We start from the raw sequence: 25,660 nt of genomic DNA, 5'->3' as shown, positions 1-25,660 counted from the left end.
CCATGTGATGGAGTAAAAGGGTTAAAGCCCTGCCCCTCCCTCTCATGCTTTGCCCTATGTAGGGCATGTCTACACTGCGAGCTGGAGGTGTAATTTTCAGCTTGAGGAGACACACTGGCAGCTGACTGAGCTAAATGAGTGAAGTGAAGCCGCAGAAGGGCTAGCTGAACGGGTACATGCGTACTGTCTCAGACAGGTACAGAGGCAGCTGTTCATGGCACCACAGTGACCCTTCTATTTTTAGTGTGCTAGCTCAATCATAGAGAGCACAGGCATGTCTCCTCGAGGTGGAAACCACCACCTCAGCTCCAGTGCTCTAGCTCCCATTTCCCACATTCCAGCTGCAGTGGGGTGAGGAGGGGCTACCCCCACCCCTTCCCCTGCTGAGAGAAAAAGGTTGGAGAGAAGAAGATTAAGAACAGGCGCAGCCCTGGCTTCACCCACTCTATTCAGCAACCAGAGTAGCTAGCCACGTGCACTGCGGCACGGGGAACAGATTGCTCAGTGAAAGAGATGAAGGAACCTACTTCCTCCCTAGAGCACCAAACGAGCAGGAGACGAATTGGGCTTCTATGAATTACAATTAAGTGTTGCCAACCCCAAGCATTAAAAGACATAAGCCACGCCCCTTCTCTCTCCTGCTCCCCCCAAAAATCATAGATTTGAAAATTCTCCTGCTGTTTAAGCCAATGAATTCTGGGTCCTATTTACATGCCTTATGGTTTTTGAACCTTTGGCGGGGGAGGACACATTTTCAAGCTTTTCTCTGCTGCTGTGAGGAGCTTAAATGAAAGCTGCAGCTCTCATGTAATCACAGGCCTCCCAGAACTGGGGCTTTAAGAAAAATAACATACTGTGAGGCTCCCAATACAATCACAAGAGTTGGCAAGGCTGCAGTTTCTTCTTTGTTTTTCTCATTGGATACCACAGTTATTCACCACTCTGTATTCTGGACAGATGGTACAGGTAAATTCAAAATGATTTCTGATCCCTTGCAGAATGTCCAGATTCTGATATCAAACTGTTTGTACAGTGTTGCCATCAACTAGAGCCCTGCATGGGGCTATTTTTTTAATCATGCTCATGTTTTGCCCCGCAAATACCTATCCCACCCATTCCCGCATTGTTTCTTGCATTTTGATCCTGCTCCCACCCGCAAAAAGCTTTGATCCCACAAATCTTGCAACTACTAACCCCTGCCCCCAAAACAAAAAAGGCTGGTTAATATATTATATTTAAAAACAGAATTCAGACACAAATTTTACCACTAAAAGAATAAAACAAATCTTGCTTAAACCATGTAAAAATACTTCAACTCTTTTTATAATAAACATCAAATCTCTTTCTACCCCTCGCTTAAATCTAAGTATTAAAAGTTTTAGAGTGTTTCCCCGCAAATTACCGCAGTCTGTTTTTATTTGCTCACCCAATACTGCCTGCAACACAGTACATTTTACCTGCTCAGGATATTATGGCAGCGGTTCCTGCGGGATCCCAGTCCTGCTACAGAGCACTGGCATCGACTTCAGCGGATTTACATCAGTGCGTGAGTTCAGAATTAGACATTAACGAATCATGATGATTTGCACGATGAATTGCTGTTTTATTTTGTTGCTCGGTGTTTCCAAAATACTCAATCGACTTGGACTCGCAGTGCTTGGGCTGTGCGGCTAAAAAAAACAGTATGGGCGTTTCTGCTCAGGCAGGAGCCCGGCCTTTGAATCCTGGTGAGTTGGGAGGGTCTCAGAGGGTCCCAAGTGGAACGTCAACATTGCTGTTTTTAGCCCCACAGCACAATTCAATTGACCCAGGATCTGAGATTTGGTACCATGGGTTTTTCTGCGCTGTGTAGGTATACCCAGTGCTGAGATACCCAAGGCGGCATATCAGAGGTCACACTACGGAGACAGCAGCCCAGTAGAGAGAAAACAAGATCCCTTAAACATTCCCATTCTACTAGGGCTTAGAGTAGAGCCCCCACTTGACAATGATTTTTGCCCAGTGCTTTGTACTGCATTGCAGACATCTGAGGATGATGCAGTTGGGTGTTGGTGCCGATGTTATTTCAACTGGAAAACAAGCTAGGTTTTATTTTAACATATGTACATTTAACCCCCAAAGCATAATAGCCTACCAGAACTCTGGTTTGATGCTTTTATATAGTTTTCTTGTGGCTACAACTTCCTCCCTCCCCCGGCCCCAGGGAAGGGTAAAGTAAGAAGGATCCTTGGGGCCTATCTTTATGCATGTACAGTAGTTCTAGAGTGAAAAGCCTTCAGATCTTTTTCTGTAGCGAACACTGTAGAAACAGCCATTTGTTAGAATGCTGACTGTTCTAATTTTTCCCCTGTGTTTTTATCTACCATATTTTACATTTCCTGAGCCAAGTAAAATACGGCTAAGATCCTCATGCAGTAAACCTTAATAAAGTGAGGGGGTGGGGGAATTATTTAAGACAGTTTGATATTTTTTGCGCGGGGAAGGAGGGAGAATCAAATGGTTACCTACAATGGGGTTAAAACAAGCTGTCCCAGGAAAAGGAAGGGGGAAAAGGTACCCTAAATCAGATTTTTAAAAAGGCTTCATTACTTTATCTTGGCTAACCTAATGAAAGATGACATTTTTGGATCTCTGTTTCCTTTTCTGCAGCAGCAGTAGGGTCACAGTTTCATGGCTAGGATCAGACAAAGTTTCTCATTATAGGTTTTCGAAGACGCCAGTAATTGTGCAAGTTGAAAGTCGGATTTTTCAGTAAATACTTCTTTCAAAAAGCATCAGCAAAACCTCTGTGCTAATTAAAAGAAAGCAAAAGAAAAAAAGACTTAACATTTTATTTGCTCCTGGTAAAGCCGAGCAACTTAAAAAGGTCAAGAAAAAAATCACCATTAACTGCACCGATAAATGTCTACTCACTTTGGAGACATATTGGTTAACATTATAGGAAACATTAGTGGTAAGAGTCAGATGGTGTTTTAATTGTACAGTAAGTGGGAAAAGTATTCAGTGCAAGTGTACTTTGCCTTTGGTAAAATCAACATCAAATTACAACTGTTACTAAAAAAGGAGGCTTAAACTATATACTTAAAAGGCTTTCTGCCTCATGTTCATAGTGCAGATTAGATCTGAATGAATAAAATAAAAAGGGCTCTCTGTAATAAACCAAGTATATTTAATTAGAATTAGTTCAGTGTACAGTGGCAGGAGTATCGCAGTTCAGTGCATAAGGTTACTTCACTGGCAGCCTTCATCTCTGGCATGAAAAGAATTTGGGTTGCAATAAACCCACATAAGTGTGAAATAGCTGCATGTACATTTTAGTGCTTAGGACTGAACTGGTATCCTTCTTTATGAAGTCTCCCATTTTAGAAAATGGTTTGCCAGGCTGAATACTCTCTGGAACTTGGGACCAAGGATGGAAGCCATGATCAGTTTGATAGAATTAGTATATGGACTTCTTTGTTTTTAATCTGGGATCAAAAATGAAATAAAACAAATAAGCACGCACCAACCACAATACAAGCTTGTCCTGTGAAAAAATAGTAAATATAAAACACCAACTTAAAATACTCATACTCTCAGACAAAGAATTTCAGATGATTCTCTTCCCAGCTGTGTGTACATGAATAGTTTCCTAGTCCAGATTATAGCTACTGCACTGCTCAGGAATCCAGAAGTCCTCTTTGTCAATCTGACTACAAGATTCTGTAGTCAGGAAGAGAGCAAAAATAGTAACTACCCCCCTTATCCCCAACAAGTATGTTCCAGAAAAATCTATAGTGATTAAAACACACACAAAATTATCGTGTTCATAAACTACATAGTTCCAAAATTGCTACAGTGCGTAATGAATGCACTAAAAACGACGGGAACAGTCATTGTAATTACAGTCCTAAATATGATAACTTTCTTCATCTCAGTCTTGCATATTTTAGACTAGCAATAGCAGCAGCAACAAAAACCCAATATTGACAGCAGGACTAAGCAATGAAGATTCTCCAGTGACAGGCCTATAGCATCTTGCTTTACAAAGCAGAGAATGGTTTAAAAAAAATTGCAAGATCCTTTTGCAATTTAAGGCAGCTGTTCAGGTAAAACCAAAGCCAGAAGATTGTTTATTTTAATAAAGCTATTACATGCACAGCTCCAAATTAGGAATGGCAGGAGACATGGGGATGCCTAAACCACCACCACCTGTTTGCCCTGAAAACCAATTAAAGTCACACCATCACAGCGATCCTTTCTTAGCTAATAAAAGTTATACAGCTTTAACGTGCAACTTTAGGTGCTTTTTGGGAATGTGCCTGAAACCTAAGCCTGAGTCTCGCATTACTTTGAGACTCACATGGATATGAGCTAAAGACTGCAAAACCAGCCGGGGAGGGGGAGGGGGAGCGGGGGAAGGGGGGAAGCTAGTAAGGAAAAAGTCACATTGTAGCTGCTGTTTTCATGAAGTGGATTGGGCCAATGTTCAATAAATTCTAACAATACATCCTAGAACTAGATATATTTTAAATAGGAGAAAATCAAAGCCCTTTATGACACACGCCTGTTTGACATATTCTGTGCTGCAGAACAGATCCAACTTTGCAAGTTGAAAGCAAGGGCAGTAGAGACATCCCAAGTGTTTTAGTAATTAAACGAATATGCATAATGAACCATATGCCCAAAGGGCCTGTTCTTCATGAGGGCCAGATTTTTGTTTGAATTTTTAATTTTTATATACAGATGAAACATTTCATGTAATATAGCAACAGTGTGAGATAACATGCGATGTGCGGACGTGAAAGGCAACTGTCCATGTGAGAATGATCAGAATACACTTGATGAATTCTACTCTTAAGATTTCCCATTCAGATCCAAGAGTTAAGAGACATGCATGTTAACCATTATGAAAGAGTTACTGCAAGAGAAGTGCCACAGATTTTGAGTTGAGCTTTATATACATTTGGGTCCTGCCAGAAGACTCCAGGAGGATGAAGAAAGATCAGCTCATGATCAGGGTTTTGTCAAAATAATCAGACTTTTGGGTGAACACTTAATACTCTGGGCCCATTGCAGAAGTTCAGGATCTGGATCTATGTAGCTAGGTTAGCTACATAACCAGTATTACAGTGACTACTAAAACTACAGAGGTTAAAATAATTAAGCTTTTGTAAATATATTAACTTAGTTACTGTAAATTTACACTGCGTATAGAATTATCAACCCCAAAAGCCTTATGTCAAGGAACAAAAAAAAAAAAAAATCTGACCTGCTTTGGAAGTAAAGAGTGACTTCTAAGGAAAGTCAAGAAGTTAAACTGTTCATATGGTTCTGCAATCAACTCAAAATTTAAACAATACAAATGGAATATAAAACTGATCCCCTCCCCCTCTTTAGAGCATTTAAAAGGTGAAATAAATGAGCTGTAAATAATGTCACTCTTTGCTTTCAGTACTAATTCAGGGTTTATGCTTTTGACACTGCCTGGTTTACTTGATCTAGTGGTCTCCGTGGAAAGACAGATAAACTTCAACAGGCTGTCAGAAGACAAAAATTGACAAGGAGCGTCACCTTTCCTGACTGCTTAAATCCTTTAAGGAAGTGTTGGAGCAATTAGAGAAGGAGTCTAATCTTTGCAGAGTGCATTAACACTCTCCGACCTCCCAGACAATAGATCAGAACTCAGACACATAATGCTTCCCTAAGGCTTTTTAGCCAGAGCATTTGATCTCATAGTCACTCTGTATGTGTTACTATAGGTATCAGTGCATAAGACATCATTCATTGTGCATTACAGGTCCACTATCTCTGTTAGTATCCTTTTAAAACAGAGAGCAGCCATTGCAATCTATAGGACTGTAGAGTTATTACTTGTCAAAAACAATCAGGCAGCAGTGCTACAGAATATCAACACTAATAACAATTTTAGGTTATTTCACTGCTTATTTCTCTGCTTGGGGACATACATCTATTTTTAAAAGGCATAACTTAATATTTTAGTCATAAAAATAATCATTTAAAAAGACTGCAATGCTTAACTCCTGTGAAGAGATTTAGAGGAGAGGGTATTACAGGGACCGATCTAGTTGATCAAGAAAAGCAAAATGGTTAGCTGTAAACAATCCTCCAAAATTTGTACAAGAAAGCAAAACTTCCATAAGTACTAACTGGCAGATCAAGGCATAATTTAATTCCTGATGGACACATGCTGTTGAAATGCTGATCTTGCAATATAAGTTATGCTTTCCCCATTTAACATTCTACACATTTTTAGAAAATTTGCTTAGCACAGTTTTAAAATGGGGTTAGACCTTCCATAGTTGTCATCTTCTGACAGAGGCCAGCTTTGAACATTCTTTATATGGACATTGCAAAATGAGTTTTTACAGAGTAGCTAACTAGATTCCCACCCATCTTTGAATAATGGGAGCTGCAATCATGCAAACAAGTATTTTTTCTACGCTTAAATCCATTTGATGTACACTGCCAGCCGATAATAGGGGTCAGATACCTAGGTACAGTTTGCAAGATTCTGTTTGCTTTTCCACACATCTACATGCAGCTGCTTTTGTGAAGAACTTATGTTACAAACACATTCAGTTTATACAAGAGAATATTTTTCAACTGTGCATCTCAACTTTAAAAACATGGAAAACAATAAAAAAGGTTGCAGCTACTAGTGTGTGTATATTTACAAGAACTCCTTCCATATCAAAGTATAATACAGCGGTTTTAAAACTGAATGGCAACAGAATACGACTACTGAAAATTAGTGACTGGCTTTGAGAAAAAGCAGTATAGTTATTATTTGACATTAAAAGATAAAAGCTGAGGAAAAAGGCAGTAACATACAATGGAAAGCAATTTAGGGAGTTCTGAACCTAAACTAGTAGGGGAGACTAAGTTTGCTTGTTGTTTTGGGTTTTTTTAAAGTGTAGGTTCGTGTAAATATATTGTGTTCCTCTCAGAGAATCCTCTAAGAAAACCTAATATGAGTGTCTGAAATAAATCAGAATAAGACAGACTGGGGAAAACAACAGTACCATATTATCTATATATTTACATAAAATATATAAAGTCGCTGCATTGTGTTTAAAATAAAGAGCACCCTAAACAATTCTAACCTTGGCTAAAAAGCACTAGGAAAAAATACAGATTAATCCATTTGCTTGTGGTGAAGTGGTGGAGAAGGTGTCAAAAATCAGGGTTATACTGGGAAGCTAATTTCAACCTTTGCTATCAAGATACTGCATCTCACCATAATCAAATATTTTATTTTTTTCATAGTTTGCTAGGATTTTGTGGATACACTCAGATAAAAATACATTTTCCCTGTCCCACAAAGGCCTAAAAAGGACGAGAATGGGTTAAACATCCAATTGGACTTGATGTTATGATTTGATTTTAGGGTATTTATTAATTATTATTATTATCATCATCATCCTTCTTAAGCAATCTTGTATCCAACAACTCTGGACTTCCTGGTACCTGAATCTAACCTCTGCCATGTGCATCATATTTTAGCTGCAGGTAAAGAAAAGCAAAACTAAAAAAGGGAGAAGATAGGATTTTTAAATGCAATAGGAGTTCTACACCAAGCCTCCTTCATTTCAGATCTTGTAAAGAATGAAAAAAAATAAAATAAAGTGGTCTTCCCTTGCAGACCCCTTCCTTCCCGCACCCTCTCATGGTGCATCATGATAGCGATCACCATCACCACAAAAACCAAAATGTTGCATTGCCTTCAAAATACAATATTTCTTCCAGATTTCTGCAAGTAGTGTTAGATTAGTACTGAATGGGTGTATGAAATTAAAAATAAAAGAGTTCAAGTAAGGAAAAAAAAAGAAACTGCCAGAAAAATCTGAGAAAAAAAAACATTAAAACGGGAGTTTAATCATTCATGAGAGTCTATCGCCACCTACAGGATTTTCCCCCAGTTTTGAAAACCAGTTAACAAGCCTAGGTGAAGAGTTTACTCTAAAATAGAGGGCTGGATCCTCAGTTGGTGTAAAGCAGCGTAAGTCCACTGAAGACAGTGGAATTAGAGCCAGATCCTCGACTGATGGAAATCAGCCTATTTTTCCTGTCAGTCCAAAAGAGTGAAAAGCCCAGGTTTTTAGAGACTTTTTTTCTTTTAGATTATACTTACGTGAAAACTAAAGAACATGTTTGTTTTTTAAATGAAGACACAAAAATAAAAACCAGTTACAGGATGCCTAGGCTAATGGAAGAATCAATTAAGGTCAGTGAGAGTCCATACTTTTCACGTACATCAAATACGCCTACTGGTGCTCTGAGAAGTTTTCTGATAGATGACAGGGTTAAAATAACATAGTAAAAATCCCAACAGATCCAGGAAAAAGAAAAGTACCTCTGGGGTTTGCAAAACATGGCACATTTTTAATTGAATGTTCAATTTTATTCTGTATATGAACTTACTGAGGGTGCTAAAAAGGTTTTATTTTCATGAAACTTAAAAGATGAACTTCTATTCATTCAATACTGTTAACTTTCTGTGATGCAGTCCACAAGTAAAAATAAATAGAGTCTGTAAATGTTATAAGTCTTGAAATTGCAAAAGAGAGAGTTCTTTTCCGGTAGAACCAGATGAGCTGATTTGACTGGTCACAAGTACATTTTTGTTATCTGTCTGCAGATTAGTCAGATGACAAAGATTACAATTATTGGTGTCTCAAATTCAAAATATACTCTAAAAACACTTTGTTTGAACCCTCTCTAGCAAATCCAGAGCTGCACTTTCATGACAAACAACTGCACATTACACTGTGTTTGTCCCTATATTTTTGTAGGAAATTCCGAGTGACATCAGTGGAATTCTGTACAAAGAATGAGAATTCTGTACATTGAGTCAAGGATGACCTGTACAATGACAGTAAGAACAACGAGCTAAATCTATTTCTGGCATGAGTAGATTCTGCATCTCCACTGACAGCAATGGAATTGATCTTGCATACACAGATAGTGAATTCGGACCCGTGTCCTTGACAATTAGTTGAATCCCAAGAAAGATGCTTGATTGTGCTGATTTGTGATTAGAACAACTAAAAGGACAGAATGCATCTGCTAAAACTCTAGGAAGTACTAGGAATCCAGTGGTGTTGCATATACAAGTAAAAACCAGCAATAGACTGGATCACAATTTTATCTCGTTGAACACAGTGTATGTTAAATAAATAGAAATTGTGTGGGATGGTATAAGACCAACAATAATCTCCTGTAAAATTAGATTCATAACTTCAAAAGACTAACACGTACGATTAAAAAAAAAGGCTTCATAAATCAAACAGCTAAAGTACAATACATTATAGCAAACTCTAACCAGACCACAAAGAGAGTTCTCTCTTCATAAACATCAGATCAGGCAGCTAAAATTATTACCAAAGCTCTCTTGTAACTGTCACCTGTGGTGGGTATAATTACAGGCTACTGCTACAAGCACGCCCACGTCATATGGCAATAAAAGGACCTACAGCTTGCCAAGACCAGCCAGACAATGGAGAACACACACCACCTGACGAGAGCCCAAAAAGATCAGCCAGAGAGACTAATAAAAATGACAGCTTAGAAACAAATGACAAAGCTTGAACCACAAAAAAGGCAATATCAAATTAGTTGGAAATGCAAGCGCTGAGCAGAGTGCTCCAACAGGTCACAACTCAAGCAGGAAGCCAGTTAGAACTGTTGTCACACACGTTTGGTTCAAATTTAAGCTCTAAAGAACCCTTTTCAATAGACAAAATGTTTGTACATTTGGGGCTGACTTTATGTGTCGTTATTAGACAGCCAAACAGATGAAAAATACACATTATTAATTCAACTCAGTAAGCGGGGGGGGGGGGTAGAATCTGTTTTAAGGGGTTATCTATCCTTGTACCACCACAGTGAATTCATCTCTGTCTTTGAAAGCCTGCATGCATGGCTCCCAATGACCCACAGTCAATGAGCGTTGTGCACACATTCATCCTGTGGCAGAATTTGGCTTTCCGGCTCTGGCTGCAACTTTTGGATTACAAACACATAAAAAAAAAGCCTAGGGCTTAATTTAAAATCAGTTTAATGTAAGTATAGGGAAAATGGGAGGCAAGGGCTGAGGATTTCCCAAGCCGCCAGGGCTGAGGGATTAATTTCTACATGATGCACGCAAGTTTAGAAAGCACTGCACAGAAAGCGCTGCGATTATTCACATAAATCAGTATAGGTTAGAATCATGTTAAGGATTTGAGCCACCAAAGGCACGGAAATTCACAGCTAAGGGTGAAGTGTCCAATTCACAGTGCAATACAGTTAAGCAGAAACAGAAGAGTAGAGAATTAACCCTTAAGTGTCCTCCCAAACAATATTTGATAGATCTATTTCATAAGGGTGTTTTGCTTTGTGCTGTCCTTCTTCAAGGTACTTTAAAAAGGGCTCCACAACAGGATCAATTTAGGACTGGCAGATTCTTAATGATATTCTGATTTCTTAAATCTTTGTTTGCATAAATCTGAAGTTTCCTTTATTGTTAGTTGAAGTAGTAGTGGTGGCAGGAATAGCTGAAAAGCCACTGAGGATTGAAATTCGGCCAATTAAAACATCAGAAATAGATCTATAGAAATAGTAAAGAATCACCATAAGGCTCGCTTTCTTCAAACACTGAACAGGGAACTTTACTAGAAAAAGGAAACCAGTGTTACTACCAAAGAGACGGTCTTCCCCTTCCCCTCCATTTCATTTCAGAGTTTCTGTCTAGGGCTCTCCTCAGTCCCTGTCCTGCTTGGGTTCCTGATACAGTCATAGAGAAACAACAGTTATATCCTCAAAAAGATTGGCTTGAGCTGCAAAGTTCAGATCCAAACTTTCCTGCAGTCTGAGGTGAGATTGGATCAGAGAGGCTTGTTTAGGCCTTTTTTTTATTTAAAACTATTATACCCTCATGAGACTGTTCTCAACATTATAAAAGGTAGGTTTTCATCCTGCTCCCTACACTATGCTCCCACTGCTGCGTATGAAATCCCACATTTGTGCATACAGCTCTGTTACATGCATGTGACTGGAGACATGCAGGCAAATGTTCTGATGAGCAAGAAGCTCATATAGACAACAAAAGAAACTCAAATTATTGAAGAGATTTCAAGCTATGAATTTTTGGGGGGACAGTTGGGGTGAGATGCAGGGCTACTGTTAAAGCTTGAGATACCTGTCTGAGTTCTGCTGTGGCAGTTAATATTCCCACAGCAATGACAATCAGTGATGACTTGGTTTAATTAATGTATCTTTCCAGAAAACAAGCTTCCATCTAAGATGTACTGCTGGTGCTAATTAGGGGATATTGCTAATGAACACCAGAGCCTTTTGCCTATAAGTCACCAGTACAAATCCAGCCCAACTCATCAGAGAGTTAAAAATTATTCACATCTAATGGGATGTTGGGGGAAACTCTATGAAATGAGTTTGGTGGGACTCTCATCTAGCTCCCAGTTCACAAACTCACCATCATGCTTTGCACTAACTGGGGCTGACCCAGGAGAGAGGCCAAGAACCTCATGGACCATACAAACTGAACTACCATTACTCTAGAGGAAATCCCTCCAGATTAGGATTGATGCATGCCGGCAGGACAGTGTGTGTGGAAAATATGTTCTTGTGCTGCCCTGTAGATAGAGGTTAATTCATCAGGGCTGCATCAGCACTAAATCCATAATTATTTTGAAGCTGCAGTTTACAACAATATGTAAAAAAGAGTTGAGAATATGTAAAATAATTTGTTAAATAATCTGCATAAAATGTCATACATGGAGCTGTGTAAAATTTAGGAGCTACGTATCGCCACCACACACACTTCCCATACCGCACTTCAGCCAAAACTTATGACCAACCAGCACAGCTCTGCCTATGCCTGCTACCATTCACTGGCCAACCGGCCTAAACCACCAGCTATGTATGGCCTTGGAAAACAGCTTCTACCTGTCCCTATTCCTAATAGCAGCCCTGGTTAGTAGAGGCAGAAGACTGAAATAGTAGGGTATGCTTAAAATAAGTCTTAGGTGTACTGGCAGAGCTCAGTATGGGGGATGGGGGAAGAGAGGGGACAAGCTGAAGGAGATCGGTGATGAGGTCAGAAGTTACGCAAGATACTATGGAGTTTGGTTTGCACCTTACGCCTGGCTCTAGTCAAATGTCTTTTATGACTTCCATGAAAAATTTTAAAAGGAATACAATAGTAAAAGGCAGGCAATAGGTTCTTTTAATTTGACCAGAGTATAGTTTTCTTAATACAATTACTGTAATTTCATTAAATGACATAATTACTATTAATGCACGGAAAACTGTCAATAGAAGGTGTAATTATGTATAAAATCATAAGCACAATGTGCAATGATGCACATTTATTTATAAAAATCATTCTGTGATTAAAATTAACTTTTAAAAGATTTTTAAAATGTATAATATATAGCAATAGCAATTAACTTCACAATTAATTTATGGGCTTAACTTCCACAACCATATTTGTGAGGTTTTTTTAATATGAACTAAACAAGATGAAAAACGGCATCTAAAAAATTAAGCCATATATAGGTCTAATGCTGGAAAAACTAGCAAGTTGGGAGCATGTGTGTATATCATTTTGCTCATAAGCAGAACACACCTACGGAAAATTCCAGGCTGAATATAGAAATTAATAAATGATTTCTGAAAAACAGTAACATACTATGGAAACAACGTTTAAATGGATGATGGCATAACACGAACCAATTGCTAGAAGCTGAATATCGACACATTCAAATTAGAAATTAGGCACACATTTTTAACAGTGAGGGAGATCAACCATTGGAACTAATTACCAAGGGAAGTTTTGATGTCTTTCACATCAAGACTGGACGCCTTTCTGCGAGACAGGCTTTAGCCAAATACAAGTTAATAGGCTCAATACAGAGGTAGTTGAATGAAATTTAATGGCTGAGATGCATAGTGGGTCAGACTAGATGATCTAATAGTCCCTTCTGGCCTTAAACTCTACGGATATGTTCACACTGCAGCTGGGAGCGAGTCTCCCTGTGCAAGTAGACAGACTTGCACTGGTGAAGTTTGAGCTAGCACCCTAAATATAGCATCATCAGCACATTCCGGCTCAGGTGGAAGTTTGGGCTCAAGTGCACTTAACCCCCTAAATTTCAAATCTGGGGAATTGCTGGCTCTGGTAGGGAGAAAGACACAGTAGGAACTGTCCAGAATTTTTGCATAGATATACAAGTCTAACACTCACTATGAGCAATCTGTTCAAATATATGGATATTCCTAGTTATGTGCCAATATATTAGTGTCTTTTCTGAGTCTGCAGTGATTGTGATATTCACTATGTAGACAACCAAAGGTTTATAGACTACTTATGTTCCACTAACACCTTGTTTTGAGCACATAAGTGGTACACAGACCTTGTACTGGCCCTATGCACAAGGGTGAATTCCACCGAGTTAAATTCATTTGGTCATTGAAACTTCACCTTTCCCCTCACCTTCCACACACCAAAAGTCAACTGACTAAATTCTGATTTCACGTAACACCTATGTAATCCCAAACAGTACTCACCCTAGTGTCTGTGCAAATGACTGCAGAGATAGTGTGATGGGGTATATTCCCCACACTGGCCACTGAGAGGGTAAATTAGGCCAGGCAAGCCTAATTGACCAAATAAGCAGCCAGTATGGGAGAGAGATAGGCGAGAAGACGACCACTAATTGGAGGCAGTCGCAGCTGGGCTGGAGGAGAAGGGGCCTGTATAAAGCTCAGGAGCTGCATGTAGCAAGGAGGACTGCAGGAAAGGCAAGCTGCAGTTACTCCCTGAGAGGAGGGAGTTGGGAAGCTGGTGTACTCAGAGAGGGGGGAGACAGTGATGTCGGAAGAAGCCCAGGGAAACAGCAGCAAAGACTAAGACAGTTGACTGAATGTTATAGGGTCCCTGGGCTGGAACCCAGTGTAGAGGGCAAGCCTGGGTTCCCCTCCAAGCCACTGGGTAGTTGCACAGGGTATTGGAGATGCCAGCCAAACAGCTGGTCCAGAAGGACTGTGATTTCCCTGGAAGGGGAGGAACTTAGTGACCTGGCTGCCGCTCCAAGAGGGAGGGAGAGGCTATAGACAGAGAAGATGATGGATAGAGAGACTGCTGAGGAGGGTGAAGCGCCTGGCAGAACTGATCCACAGGATGGCCAGGAGTAGGTGCCGCGAGCGGTGAGGGAACCCAGTCACAGACAGTCACAAGTCATCAGTTTAAACTATTATTGGAATTATGTTGGATTGGAGGGAGTCTCAAGTGGGGTTCCCCAGAAATCTGTTCTGGGTCTGCTGCTATTTAACATCTTATTAATGATCTGGATGTACATACAGAGAGCATAATAATCCAGTTTGCAGATGACACAAAGCTAGAGGGGGCTGCCAATACTTTGGATAGAGCTAAAATTCAGAGGGATCTTGATAAATTGGAGAACTGGGCTATACGCAACAAAATGAATTTCAACAAAGGGAAATGTAAGGTGCTACACTTAGGGAAGAAAACCAAATGCACAAATACAGATTAGGGGAAAACTGGCTTGGCAGAAGCACTGCTGAGAAGGATCTGGGAGAATATCAACATAACTCAGCAATGCAATGCTGTTGCAAAAAAAAAAAAAGCACAAATGCAATTTTATGTTTCATTAACAGAGGCATAGCATGTAAGTCATGGGAGGTGACGGTACCACCGTACTCGGCACTGGTTAGGCCTCAGCGGGAGTACTATGTCCAGTTTTGGTCACCAACATATGGAAAGGATGTAAAGAAACTGGAAAGGATCCAGAGATGAGTAACAAAAATGATCAAAGGGATGGAATGTAAGCCACATACGCAAAGGCTGAAGGAACTGGGTATGTTTAGTTTGGAAAAGAGGAGATTAAGGAGGGACATGATCGTGGTCTTCAGATACTTGAAAGGCTGCCATAAAAAAGAGAGAAAAGTTGTTTTCTCACCACAGCGCGCAGGACAAGAGGCAATGGGTTCAAACTACAGCACAGCAGATTTAGGTTAAATCTCAGGAAAAACTTCCTAACAGTCAGACCAGTAGGACAATGGAGCAGACTGCCTCCGGAGGTTGTGGAAGCTTCTTCACTGGAGGTTTTCAAAAGGAGGTTGGAGCCATCCATTTTGGATGGTTTAGACACAATAAATCCTGCCTCTTGGCAGGGGGTTAGACTAGATGACTGTTGTGGTCCCTTCTAACCCTATGATTCTATTACTCTAAACAGATTGAGTGCTGATGAGGAATTTGCTTTCACTTTTTAGTTGGTGTGTGTATGCATGTGAAATCTACTCACATGTTATTTATATTCCACCATGGGGAGAGGAAACAAGCACTGAGATTTAACTTGGGAGTATTTTACCCTATAGATTGATGCAAAAGGAGATAGCACTCTTCGGATTCTCCTATGGTCCCACGTGACCTCCTCTCTCTCTCTCTCTGTGGTTCTGTCCATCTCTCTTTCTCTGATGTGCCTCCAGCAGAAGTAGTAAATACTCTTGTCAAACTCACAACCCTGTCAACATTGATGGGAAAACATTCCCGGTACACAGTAATGGAGGTGTGAGAGCAGCACACAGCCCAGAGCAGGAAGGCGTGGAGCTTTCCTGTGTTTCTGGCCATATTCTAAGCCCTGACAATCATGCACGAACAGTTTTAAAAAAATATATGCCATTCACAGTACCATCCCTCAGCAACTGTGGTTGAATGAAGTAAATTAACTCTTGTACTTCCAATTATGCATAGAACCAAGAAGAAAGGTTCAAGAGATGTCTTGGGGATCTGAGACTCCTCTCCTGCTGTTAATGTCAGAATGGCCACATAATAAAAGACCTGTGGAACAGGCTGAGCTGAAACTGGGCTGCTTTTGGGAGGATTGGGGTTTTTTTTTATGGTTTTAGTTCACCTTTCATTTGGTCAATGAGTAGGTAAGAACACCCAATGGGTACTCCAAAACTCTGTTTTCCCTTGCTTTTCCAAGGGCTCGGGAAAAGAGTGGTTGAAAAAGTTGGAGGAAGAGCAAAAGTTTCTAGGCAGGTTAGAGGCGTTGTTTGTAGTCATTTTTGACCTGCTGCGTATGAACTGTACGCACAGTTTTCATTTTGCACCGAGACTACGGCAAAGGCACTTTTAAAACTATTAACAGAGACACTGGAAATATTCATAGTGAAGGGGGCATAATTAACACTAATGCTGAATCAGCTAGGTTTAAAAATTTTTTCCAGAGGAAAGTTACTCTCTATTATCTTAACATTGTACAGTCATTTCCCACCCACCCCCACAATGACATATCATCACACAACATTAGTTCTATGGGGAAAGCATCTACGACACGCAGTAGAAAGAGAAATTTGGAAAATTGTCCTTTTCACCCTCTGATCCCATTTTTCCTTCTCTAGATGCATCTTGGACCATCACCTATAGCTCCTTGGTCCTAGACACACTTTCCCACTTTCCGTCTCCCTACACTTGCCATTTTTTCCTTATATTTCAGTTTCCGTCACTTGCTAACATTGTTATATTTCTCCACAGCCTAGAGACAGACACATCTCCATGTTTGTTTTTGGCCAGATTCAGCGAGCTACTTAACCATATGCCTAACTTTAAGTATGTGCTCAAGTAACTTGCTGAATCAGGGCACTTGGCACCCTGTATGTTCACCTTCTTTCCATTTTCAGTACGTACAAACATGCAGTTCCACCAGTGCACTCACACATACCTGCTTCAACTAAGAGTCCCATTTTACCCTTCACATTCGGAATATACACACACGGGTCTCGGGAACCACAGCGATTACACATGCACACTCAAGCATAAGAGTGGCAGATCGTCCAAGGAACCCAGAATTTCATGTTCTAGAGGAAAGAACTAAAATTAACTGAGCCTTCTTCCGCTTGGGGTTCAGTATATCTGTGTACATCACAGGGAAAGGTATATCAATTAGTATCTCAATTGGAGAATGGACTGGAAAACACTAATCGTCACCCTTTCAAGCTCTTGATCCATTAGAGTCAACTGTGTATATTATCAACGCAAGTAAAAAACAAAAACAAAAACAAAAACCCTCTCTTCCTCCTCAACTGTGCCTGCCAGATCCCTCTCAACCTGCACGGTGAAAGACAGCTTCTCTGTCTTTACTCTGTGAATCTTTCAAGCAGCGACAGCTCACTTTACTCATCTGTGCAAATACACTGTGAAGTGTTTTCATCAAAAGAACCCTAAAGCAACTTATAATTCAAAGACAAAAAGGGAGGCAAACACTTGGAGATGTGGCTGTTATTTGGTTTAATAAACACTTAACTCAAAAACTTTTTTTTCCCTCTGGACCACCACAAAACAATTTTGCAACCTTTAATGGCATGCCAGACATTTCAAGCATGAAGAAAATGCCACACTGCTGAATAAAAAGGAGGAGAAACCTCTTTCTGCTTGAGTGGATGAGAAAGCTGAAAAAAGGGTGTTTACTACAAAGAGGAAAAAAAGAATGCAGCTGAAAAGTGGGCCAGATAGGTGGAGAACTTGGCTGTTAGTTCTCAGACCACACCAGGACTTGCTGACCATAATTTTTTTATATATATATAGTTATTACAGTCAATGGGCAGATTTACAAGAGACAATTAATGTCAGCATAGAGCTGCTTGTATGCAGTCGGACAAGTGGCACGCCCTCAACTAACAGGTGTGGCAAGCATTGCTGAACTACAGAAAAATGCAATCTCATTGAAATTAAAATTGGAACGGAAAAGACCTATTAGTTCATCCTGTCCCATCAATAAAGGATTGTTGCCTATAGACTCGTTCTTCCAGTGCTTTATCAGCAGCACAACAAGCCAAAGGTAAGTCACAGGGCTGCCGCCATTCCATTATCGCAAGTCCAGCCAATATGACCTTCTGTAAGCCCTTTGTGGGGATTCTAGACCACTAGGTCCTTGGTCGTGACACTCTTCTCTGTGTAAACCTATTGAGAGCCAGTGCAGCCCATCCAATCCTTATGTGCACAGACTTCGGAGGCCCCCAGTGCTGCCTTTGGGCCCACATAGCTCCTCCATACAAGGTCTCAGAAGGGGCTTTGTTGTGCAGAAGGCCTCTGCAACAGGTGAAAATATGGGAGAGATTGTTCTAGAAGGACTGCCGTGGTGTTCATCTTGCATTCAGCACAAGGAGAGCCTGATCAAGCTTGGGACTTGTGGGCACAACAGTGTTTTAAATAATAAAACTGAAGGACAATAATAGTAACACCAACCAACAACAAGAGAGTTTAAGCTGGGGGGGTGAGGGGGAGGAGAGAAGGTGCTGTAAGACTCAATGCCTCATATCAGTTAGTCTGATGGAATATGAATAAATCCACTTACCACAAATGCTACCACACTCCTTAGTGTAGATTCCCAGAGAAAGCAGCTCCTTAGGAATTGTATTGTATTCCATATCGCCATGGTGATTTTTTTCACACGATCAACATTTCTCGATAAGATCTGGTAAACGTCGGACGGGAGGGGAGAGAAAGGAATTTAATTAAATGCTCCAATTTCCTACTTCACTTCAGGAACAGTGACAATTTTAAGCTACAATTGCCTTTGTGCTTGTACATATGCTACAGCTTCTATTTCAGACACGCTCCAGCTACTATGTGTTTTCGTATGACACCCAAATATTTCAGCACTTCCCCCCACCCCCAAAATCTGCAAGTCTGAAGGAAAAAGAATGGAAGCTTTTTTCCCCCCTCCACCAAAAAAACCACCAAAAAACAAAAAACACACCTTTATGGCAAAATCCTACAGAATTTAACAGAAAATGAAACCCTTTCCCTTAGGGGTTTGGGCTATCTCTCTATAGAATTGAATAAAAAATTATATTCTTGCTACAGATGGTTAAAAAATAGCAAGAATATTAGTCTCAATTAAATACTATAGACTTTCATAGTAATTGATTTAGAACCTTATTAAATTTCTATATCATCTTATTGTTTTTCTTTATTCTTCAGGGATGAAACCAAAGTATAGGTTTTTGTTTCAAATTCCATAAACTGTGCAACATGCATATATGTTAAAAGTTCTTTATTAAGCCATTCTTTTCCCTCCAGAAATTGGGGAGATGTAGCACCACCGAGTTAGATCAGGAAGCAACTGTGTGTGAATGCAAATCAGCATTTATACACATGCAAAAAACATACACAGAATTGACATCTGTGTTCCATGTTTCCATACATAAATAGAGTTTGACCACAGGTTCTATCATCTGGGTGTACTAGTGAGGCTACTGAAAAGCCATTCCAAACAGAGGTGATAGCTCGGCCCAGAGTCAGCCTACCTTCTTTGAAAACTTGCGGTTGTCTCCAATGAAGCGCTTTTCTCGTGGCTTGAAGGTTCTGATACTTGCTTTTACCTAAGGAAAGAATAATTTATTTAGAATGTTACCATTCAAATTTGGTATCATCATATTGATTTGGAGCTCTGGTGTCCTTTACTTATTTATTTGTTTCAGTCCCTAAATGGTTTATGACAAGGTGTTAGGTGTACATATCAGTTATTCTGCACAATCCTGGGGCTCATCTAGGTTACTCCAATAGAGAGGCAGACTGCAGGGTGTGAGCTGCTCCATGGTTAAGCTCAGCACACAGCTCAGCATACTCCCTTCTGTTCCTCTGTTGGATCAACCCCATACAGAAAAGTTCTAAAAAAAGAGACAGGAACTGAAGATCACTTCCCCAAATGTCCTGTTCATACTGCATATTTAATGCTAAGGTATTAGAAGGGACATCCGAGAACAGACGGAAGTATTTTACGCTCCTGTAACGCCCTTAGCCACTTAAACCAGCTTGTGATATACTTATTCATGCTGAATACTACCTTACTCTAGTAATAGGTCCACTGAAATCAATGGGATGACTCATGGAGTAAGGTGCTACTCAAATATGAGTAATGGTATTATAATTTAGCCCACAAAAAGTAGTATCTTAGCCATAGGCAGGAGAATGGTCAAGTAGATAGGGCACTCGGTCTGCCACAAACTTTTTGTGTGACCTTGGTCTAGCCTACTCTGGCCTTAATATCCCATCTGTACATTGGAAACAGTACCTTCCTATCTTACTGCGGTGTTGTGCGGGTACAATAAATTAAAGATTACGAAGAGGTTCCCAGACACTACAGTGATGGCTAACAGATACTTAAATAGATCGATTCCAGTCTATCTGAAAAACAGGAATGGCCTGGGAACAGCTTTGAAAGCCTCCGGAAAAGGGGAGCCATAATATATTTGAGCTTGTTCTTTGACAAAGAGGGTTGATCATTGTTCTCTGTAGCAACATCCCAAACCTAAACTCCATACAAGGCAAAACAGTACCTACCAACCATTTAAATAAATAAAACTTTGCTTCCTATATCACTGTAATAAGTGGCTAGTAAGAAGTGAGTTACATTCCATCCAGCAACAGCAAATGTAAAATGGAATTTAATTCAGTAAGAGATGGCGGGACACAAGCAATCTGAGACCACCACACCCATGTCTGAGTTTTTGTTCCTGTCAACACTCTCTGAATAGAATATTGTGGGTCAACTTTCTGGGAACAATTAGTCGTTAAAATTCTTGCATAGTAATGTAAATATTAACTCCCTTTTTTGTTACTGCAAATTAAGCCCTTGCGTGCAATAACCCACACCTCTTCCCAAAACATCTGTGGTCATCCCCAGCCCAAAGTTGCCATTTCATTGTCACATCAACTTGGATGGAATGTTGCAGCATAGTGATCTGCCAGTATTTCTTTATAAAAAGAATAAAGCCCAACCTTCCCTCCAGATGCAACCAGGTCAGGACCTTCTCCATTCAGTTCCTGTGTTTAAAAGACCAAGCCCCTTGGCACTAGCAAATTTAGGCATTCCAGTTTCTTACAGAGTGGATGAGTTAAGTGAAAACATTTAAACTTACTGGATTAAATACGACATCCAACTCCAAGCAAACTACTCCTTTTGAAGCAAGTTCCAGGTCTTTATTCTTCAATGTATAACAACATTGCTGTCCATTTCTAATCTAGAATTATAATAAATAAATAATAAAGTGTATCAATAAATATTAACTCTCTGCTGTGTCTAGAATAGCTTTCCAACCACCGTCCTTCCCCAGAAAAGATGACAATATAGAAAAAGCCTAAAATGTAACATGACCATTGGATTAGAGGACTATAAAATTGCAGATTAAAAACTATTACCGTCCAACTTTAATTTACAGACCCTGTACTTTTATAGCAGAGCAGTGCAAACAATAACCAGCCTGAAAATTCTGTCCTGGAAGCCAGTGAGTTGATGGGAAGTAATCAGCCTGTGTTATTACAGATTTAAAATGTAAGTTTTCTTCCAAAGATCAGAAAAGGAAACACAACAACAACAAAATCAAAATAACAAATCTCCAAATTCTCAGTTTATTGAAAGGTTGTCAAATTATTAGCCACAGAACAAAGAGAGTCCAAAATCAATCAATCATTACAATTGGAATGAACGTTAATGTAACAAATGTTCAAAATAAACAAATTCCTGTAAAAGACTTTCCCCTTAGAATTTCAGATGCTGTTTCTATGCTCTAATCTGCCTGTTGGCCCTGTCATGTTAAATATCTATGAAAAAAAACCATCTCCTTTACCATTTTGCAAACTATTTGGCTCAAATAAATGGCATCCTCTCTTCAAAAGTGATGGCAGAAATGTATTTATTATACACAGTAGGATATGTATTGATTAAACATTTGGCTTTTTAGGAAGCGGACCAGTTAATTCTAAACAGCAGCAACATAAAAACTGCAGCTCACCGAAAATCTCCATTTGGGGACTGTAATGATCAAAGATTAAAGAGAACAGAGGAAATTTGGGGGAATGAAATTGCAACCATATTTAAAATAGCTATTGCTGTCACGGCATTAGTTTAGTACAAGTGCTCATACAAGCCATGGTGAGAATGGGTAAGGAATAAAAGGCACAAACGGGAATAGAGTGTTTTCACATGACAAGGGAAAGGTCACTTTCTTTCCCAATGCTGCTCCACCTCCTTTGTACTGAATAGTTTTTCAGCGGATTGATCCCTTTCCTGGCTAATGGTTAAAGAAAAGAGGGCCCCCAGAAAGAACCAGTTTACATCCTCAGTGGGATCCAAACAGGAATTCCAGCTTCCACTAATGCTGTCATCCAAAGCTTCACCTGATAGGATGTTTTGGGATTGGTATGTCTGTGTTTTGTTTATTTAAAAAAAAAAACGCATGGTGTCTAATTGATTTTAGATTGATTCTGCTTTCATTACATGAGTATTTCAAACCACATATAGGTCGAACCTATATGGGATACAACACAAAAGGGGTACCTCCATGAAAGCAGCTCCTTTTAGGTTGACAAGAAATATGATGCCACTTCACAGCCCAAATGGTTTTAGACAGTGCTGCCAAATCTGGACCTGCAGGGCTACTAGTGCTAAGGTGATATTTATTCCTCATATTCCAAGAATATATTGCTGGAATGTAAGCTGCTTTGTGCTGATTAACAGCTAAAGCTGATCAAAAAGTGGAATTTCTCATCTATGAAAAAATATGGATATTTTGAGGTGTGGTGTTTTGTCCCAATTCAGGACAACGTCAAAATATCACCTTTTTTTGCCGAATGAAAAGTTCTGAAAAAAAATTATTTGGAAATGTCAAACCAAACATTTCAACATTCCCAAACTAAAATGTTTCACTTTGATGTGTAGATCAGAAATGAAACAATTTGTTTCAATTTTTCCAATTGGAAATTCCACCAAACTCAGTTCTTTTCCTCAGAAAATTTTGATTGCAACCAAATCCCTCTTAAAAAAAAAAGGAGGAAAATGTCTTGTTTAAAAATTTTCAACCAGCCCTATAAAACAGACATATGATAAGAATTAAAGCACTGCAGGAAGTCAGGATATCTTCTCTTTTGTCACAGTTCGCAATGATGTGTATCATAGTTTTCACTCACCTCTGTTGTTTAACAGGAAACTTGCATGTATTACATCCATCATTCCCTCCATAAACCGACCCACATCAATTCTGGACATGATACTAATTCTATAGTCACTCCTCATACCCAGCTGATACAAGAATCTGGGGCAGATGAGCAGCAGAAGGATATCACACATGGAATCTTAGGCATTCTAGCTAGGGAGACAGCACAAATAAATGGCTTCCCAAGAGACTCCAAATCTGCTTGAACAAGGCCGGCAACCAATGGCAATCTCAAACCTGTAGATACAGTCTTCCAAGAAGCCTATCTACTCTAGTCCACCAACCAAGGAGTGTGTTATATCTCCTATTCTGGAAAATAAAACTTCCATAAGGCTCAGAGAATTGATCATCTTCACATTTTTCTTCCTTGATAATAACATAAACCAATCAAAATCCACAAAGTAGTCCAGATGGATTGGGTTCCTGGCCAATCACTTTTGCAGCCTGTTAGCCTGGAGAACACTCTGGTTAACATTTCTGCAACAGGTAGAAGGAATGCTGCTGAAAACAACTTTTCAGAGATGCACATGTGCACACACATTCACAGCAGGTAACTCAAAGCACAGTTCAGACTTTAATGTACATGTCTGTTAATTTTGTGCTTATTTCACATCGAGCTAAAACAAATTGGATAATTAAATTATATATGGTTTAGTGATTTTCTGCATCTTTCAGATACACATTCCTCATAGCTCTTCCTCTGTTCCTAGTGGGGAAAACATTCTTGACAATAACCTGATGAGGAGTACTCTTTATCTGTCCTTGGTATATATTAGTTAATTATCCATTTCAAAAATCTAGATGAGGAAAGCATCAACCACAGTAGTACCACATGTGGCTAAGTAGAAACATGCAGTACTATGACAGTAGCTTTAGCTAGACTTACTGGTTTGATTCTGGCATCATACCATTTTACACCAGAGCAAATTTCGTTGATTTCACTCCAGATTTGCACAGTGAGAGCAGAATCAAATGCAGTGGGTATGGCTCCATGTGTGTCTGTACGCAAGTTTAGAACCAATAATGAATTCATGCCCATTGAAATGAATTATGCTATCTGAGAGACTGTTTTGGCTTGAAAGACCTTTTTCAAAGCTAGAAATGTGCTTTTAAAAGGTGAATATCATTACTATTAAACTTTACTTAAAATTGTATTGGGAAAAACAACAGTTCTGTTGGAAGTGTTAACAGTCAGTTTTATTTCTTGTTCTTAATTCTATTTGGTTTACGTGCAATTGTAGTTCAGTCCAACACTAAACATTCATATTGATTTCCTAGTTCGCTGACCTTCTTAAGAAAAAAAGAGGGGAAAAAATTGGAAATAAAGTGGCATTTCTCCACCTTACATTTTTTATTGAATACAGGGTAAAAAAAAAAACCCTGTTTAATGCACCACTAGCACGCTATCCCAGTTTGCTTCAACAAATGCAGTGGGGAAGTTCAGTACATTTGATCATATAGAAATAAAAAGGTAGCATCCCTCAGAAGTTCACAGAAAAAATGTCCAGGCTAGCTTTTGCTACAGTACATTTCCATTGCATTAATTTCTTGAGTCATACTTTTTCTCCCTACATTTGTTTCTCTTTCAGTACAACACATTCCCGCCAAATATTTAAAGATGGCCAATTCTTTTCCATTTAATTTGGGGTCCACTTTTTCCTCATACCACTGCTGTTCATGGCCATTGGCAAACATTCCCACTAGTTACAGGAAATGTGAATGGATGTTACACCAGTCAGGCAGAAAGTATCTGAAAGACCGATTAAATCTGACCTACCGTTGTGTCACCCCAACTACAATAACTTTTGCTTTTTGCCTGGTATCCCAAGGATTTTATTCAATAATGAGTTCAACGAATGGTCTCTGTAACATGACTTGTCTCTGGCAAGGCTATCAATGAATACTGAATATTACAGGTAGGTGAAAAGGACAGGAACAGTTTTTACACAGACACACTTCTGATCTAAATTTGAACAGGGCTGAGAGTAGGACCTTTGAAGAGAGGTAGTTAAGGTTACTCCTTAGTGACACTATGCTTTACACCTTGATCAGATCCCACGATGGAATGCCTACATTGTTTGGGAGAGCTGATCATGTGCAAGATTGCCTCTAACAGGTTGATTTAACACCAAGGGCAGGAAAGTCCGACTTATTGATTTGCTCCTTTTTGTAAGGTCTGAGGCCAGATAGGATGTTTTTTCCTAGCACTGTTTGGTTTCAGGTAGATGGATGTGCTATAAGAAAATGAATCCAACATCTTCTCAGCGAGCTCGATGTAAAGACACAAACTAATGACTAAGAAAAGCTATGAACAGAAAATTTGAAGAATTCTCAGAACCAAAAGATTTCTTCAATATGACGTACCTCCTCACCCTACTGTTTTTTATCCCTCATTAGACAATTTTTTTCCTTTATTCTACAAAACTTATTCAATGTTACAGCTCAGAATACCTGCTGTTTGCTTTGCCCAAAAGTTCCTGTGTGTTTTATTGTAAGCTATTCCATCAAAAAAAAAACAACCCATGCACACACAAAAAAACCCACACAAAAAAAATCCTTCAAATACATAAAGCCTCCCCCATATCCTCATTCAAATGCTTCTGACATTCTGACACTCACCTTTGTCATGATGCAT

The 25,660-nt window shown here is 39.5% G+C and overlaps 1 protein-coding gene across 6 annotated transcripts in view; it reads right to left on the bottom strand.

Annotated features, from left to right (window-relative positions):
• Positions 1-25,660, bottom strand: part of MCTP2 (multiple C2 and transmembrane domain containing 2) — a 162,956-nt gene that overhangs the window by 38,014 nt on the left and 99,282 nt on the right. For all 6 annotated transcript variants that reach the window (XR_012670295.1, XM_048867608.2, XM_075133195.1 and 3 more), the window contains 3 exons: positions 20,953-21,054; positions 19,339-19,413; positions 18,384-18,503 (listed from right to left, as the gene is read on the bottom strand). Coding sequence is in view for 5 of the 6 variants with exons in the window: in XM_048867608.2 (XP_048723565.1) it covers positions 18,384-18,503; positions 19,339-19,413; positions 20,953-21,054 (297 nt within the window). In the remaining variant the exon portion in view is untranslated. The remainder of the gene's footprint in view (positions 1-18,383; positions 18,504-19,338; positions 19,414-20,952; positions 21,055-25,660) is intronic.

Source organism: Caretta caretta, chromosome 10 (genome assembly GCF_965140235.1).
Source record: "Caretta caretta isolate rCarCar2 chromosome 10, rCarCar1.hap1, whole genome shotgun sequence".
In the NCBI taxonomy this organism is placed as follows: Eukaryota; Metazoa; Chordata; order Testudines; family Cheloniidae; genus Caretta; species Caretta caretta.
The sequence above is the reverse complement of the archived record's forward strand: the minus strand, read 5'-3'. Positions and strand labels throughout refer to the sequence as shown.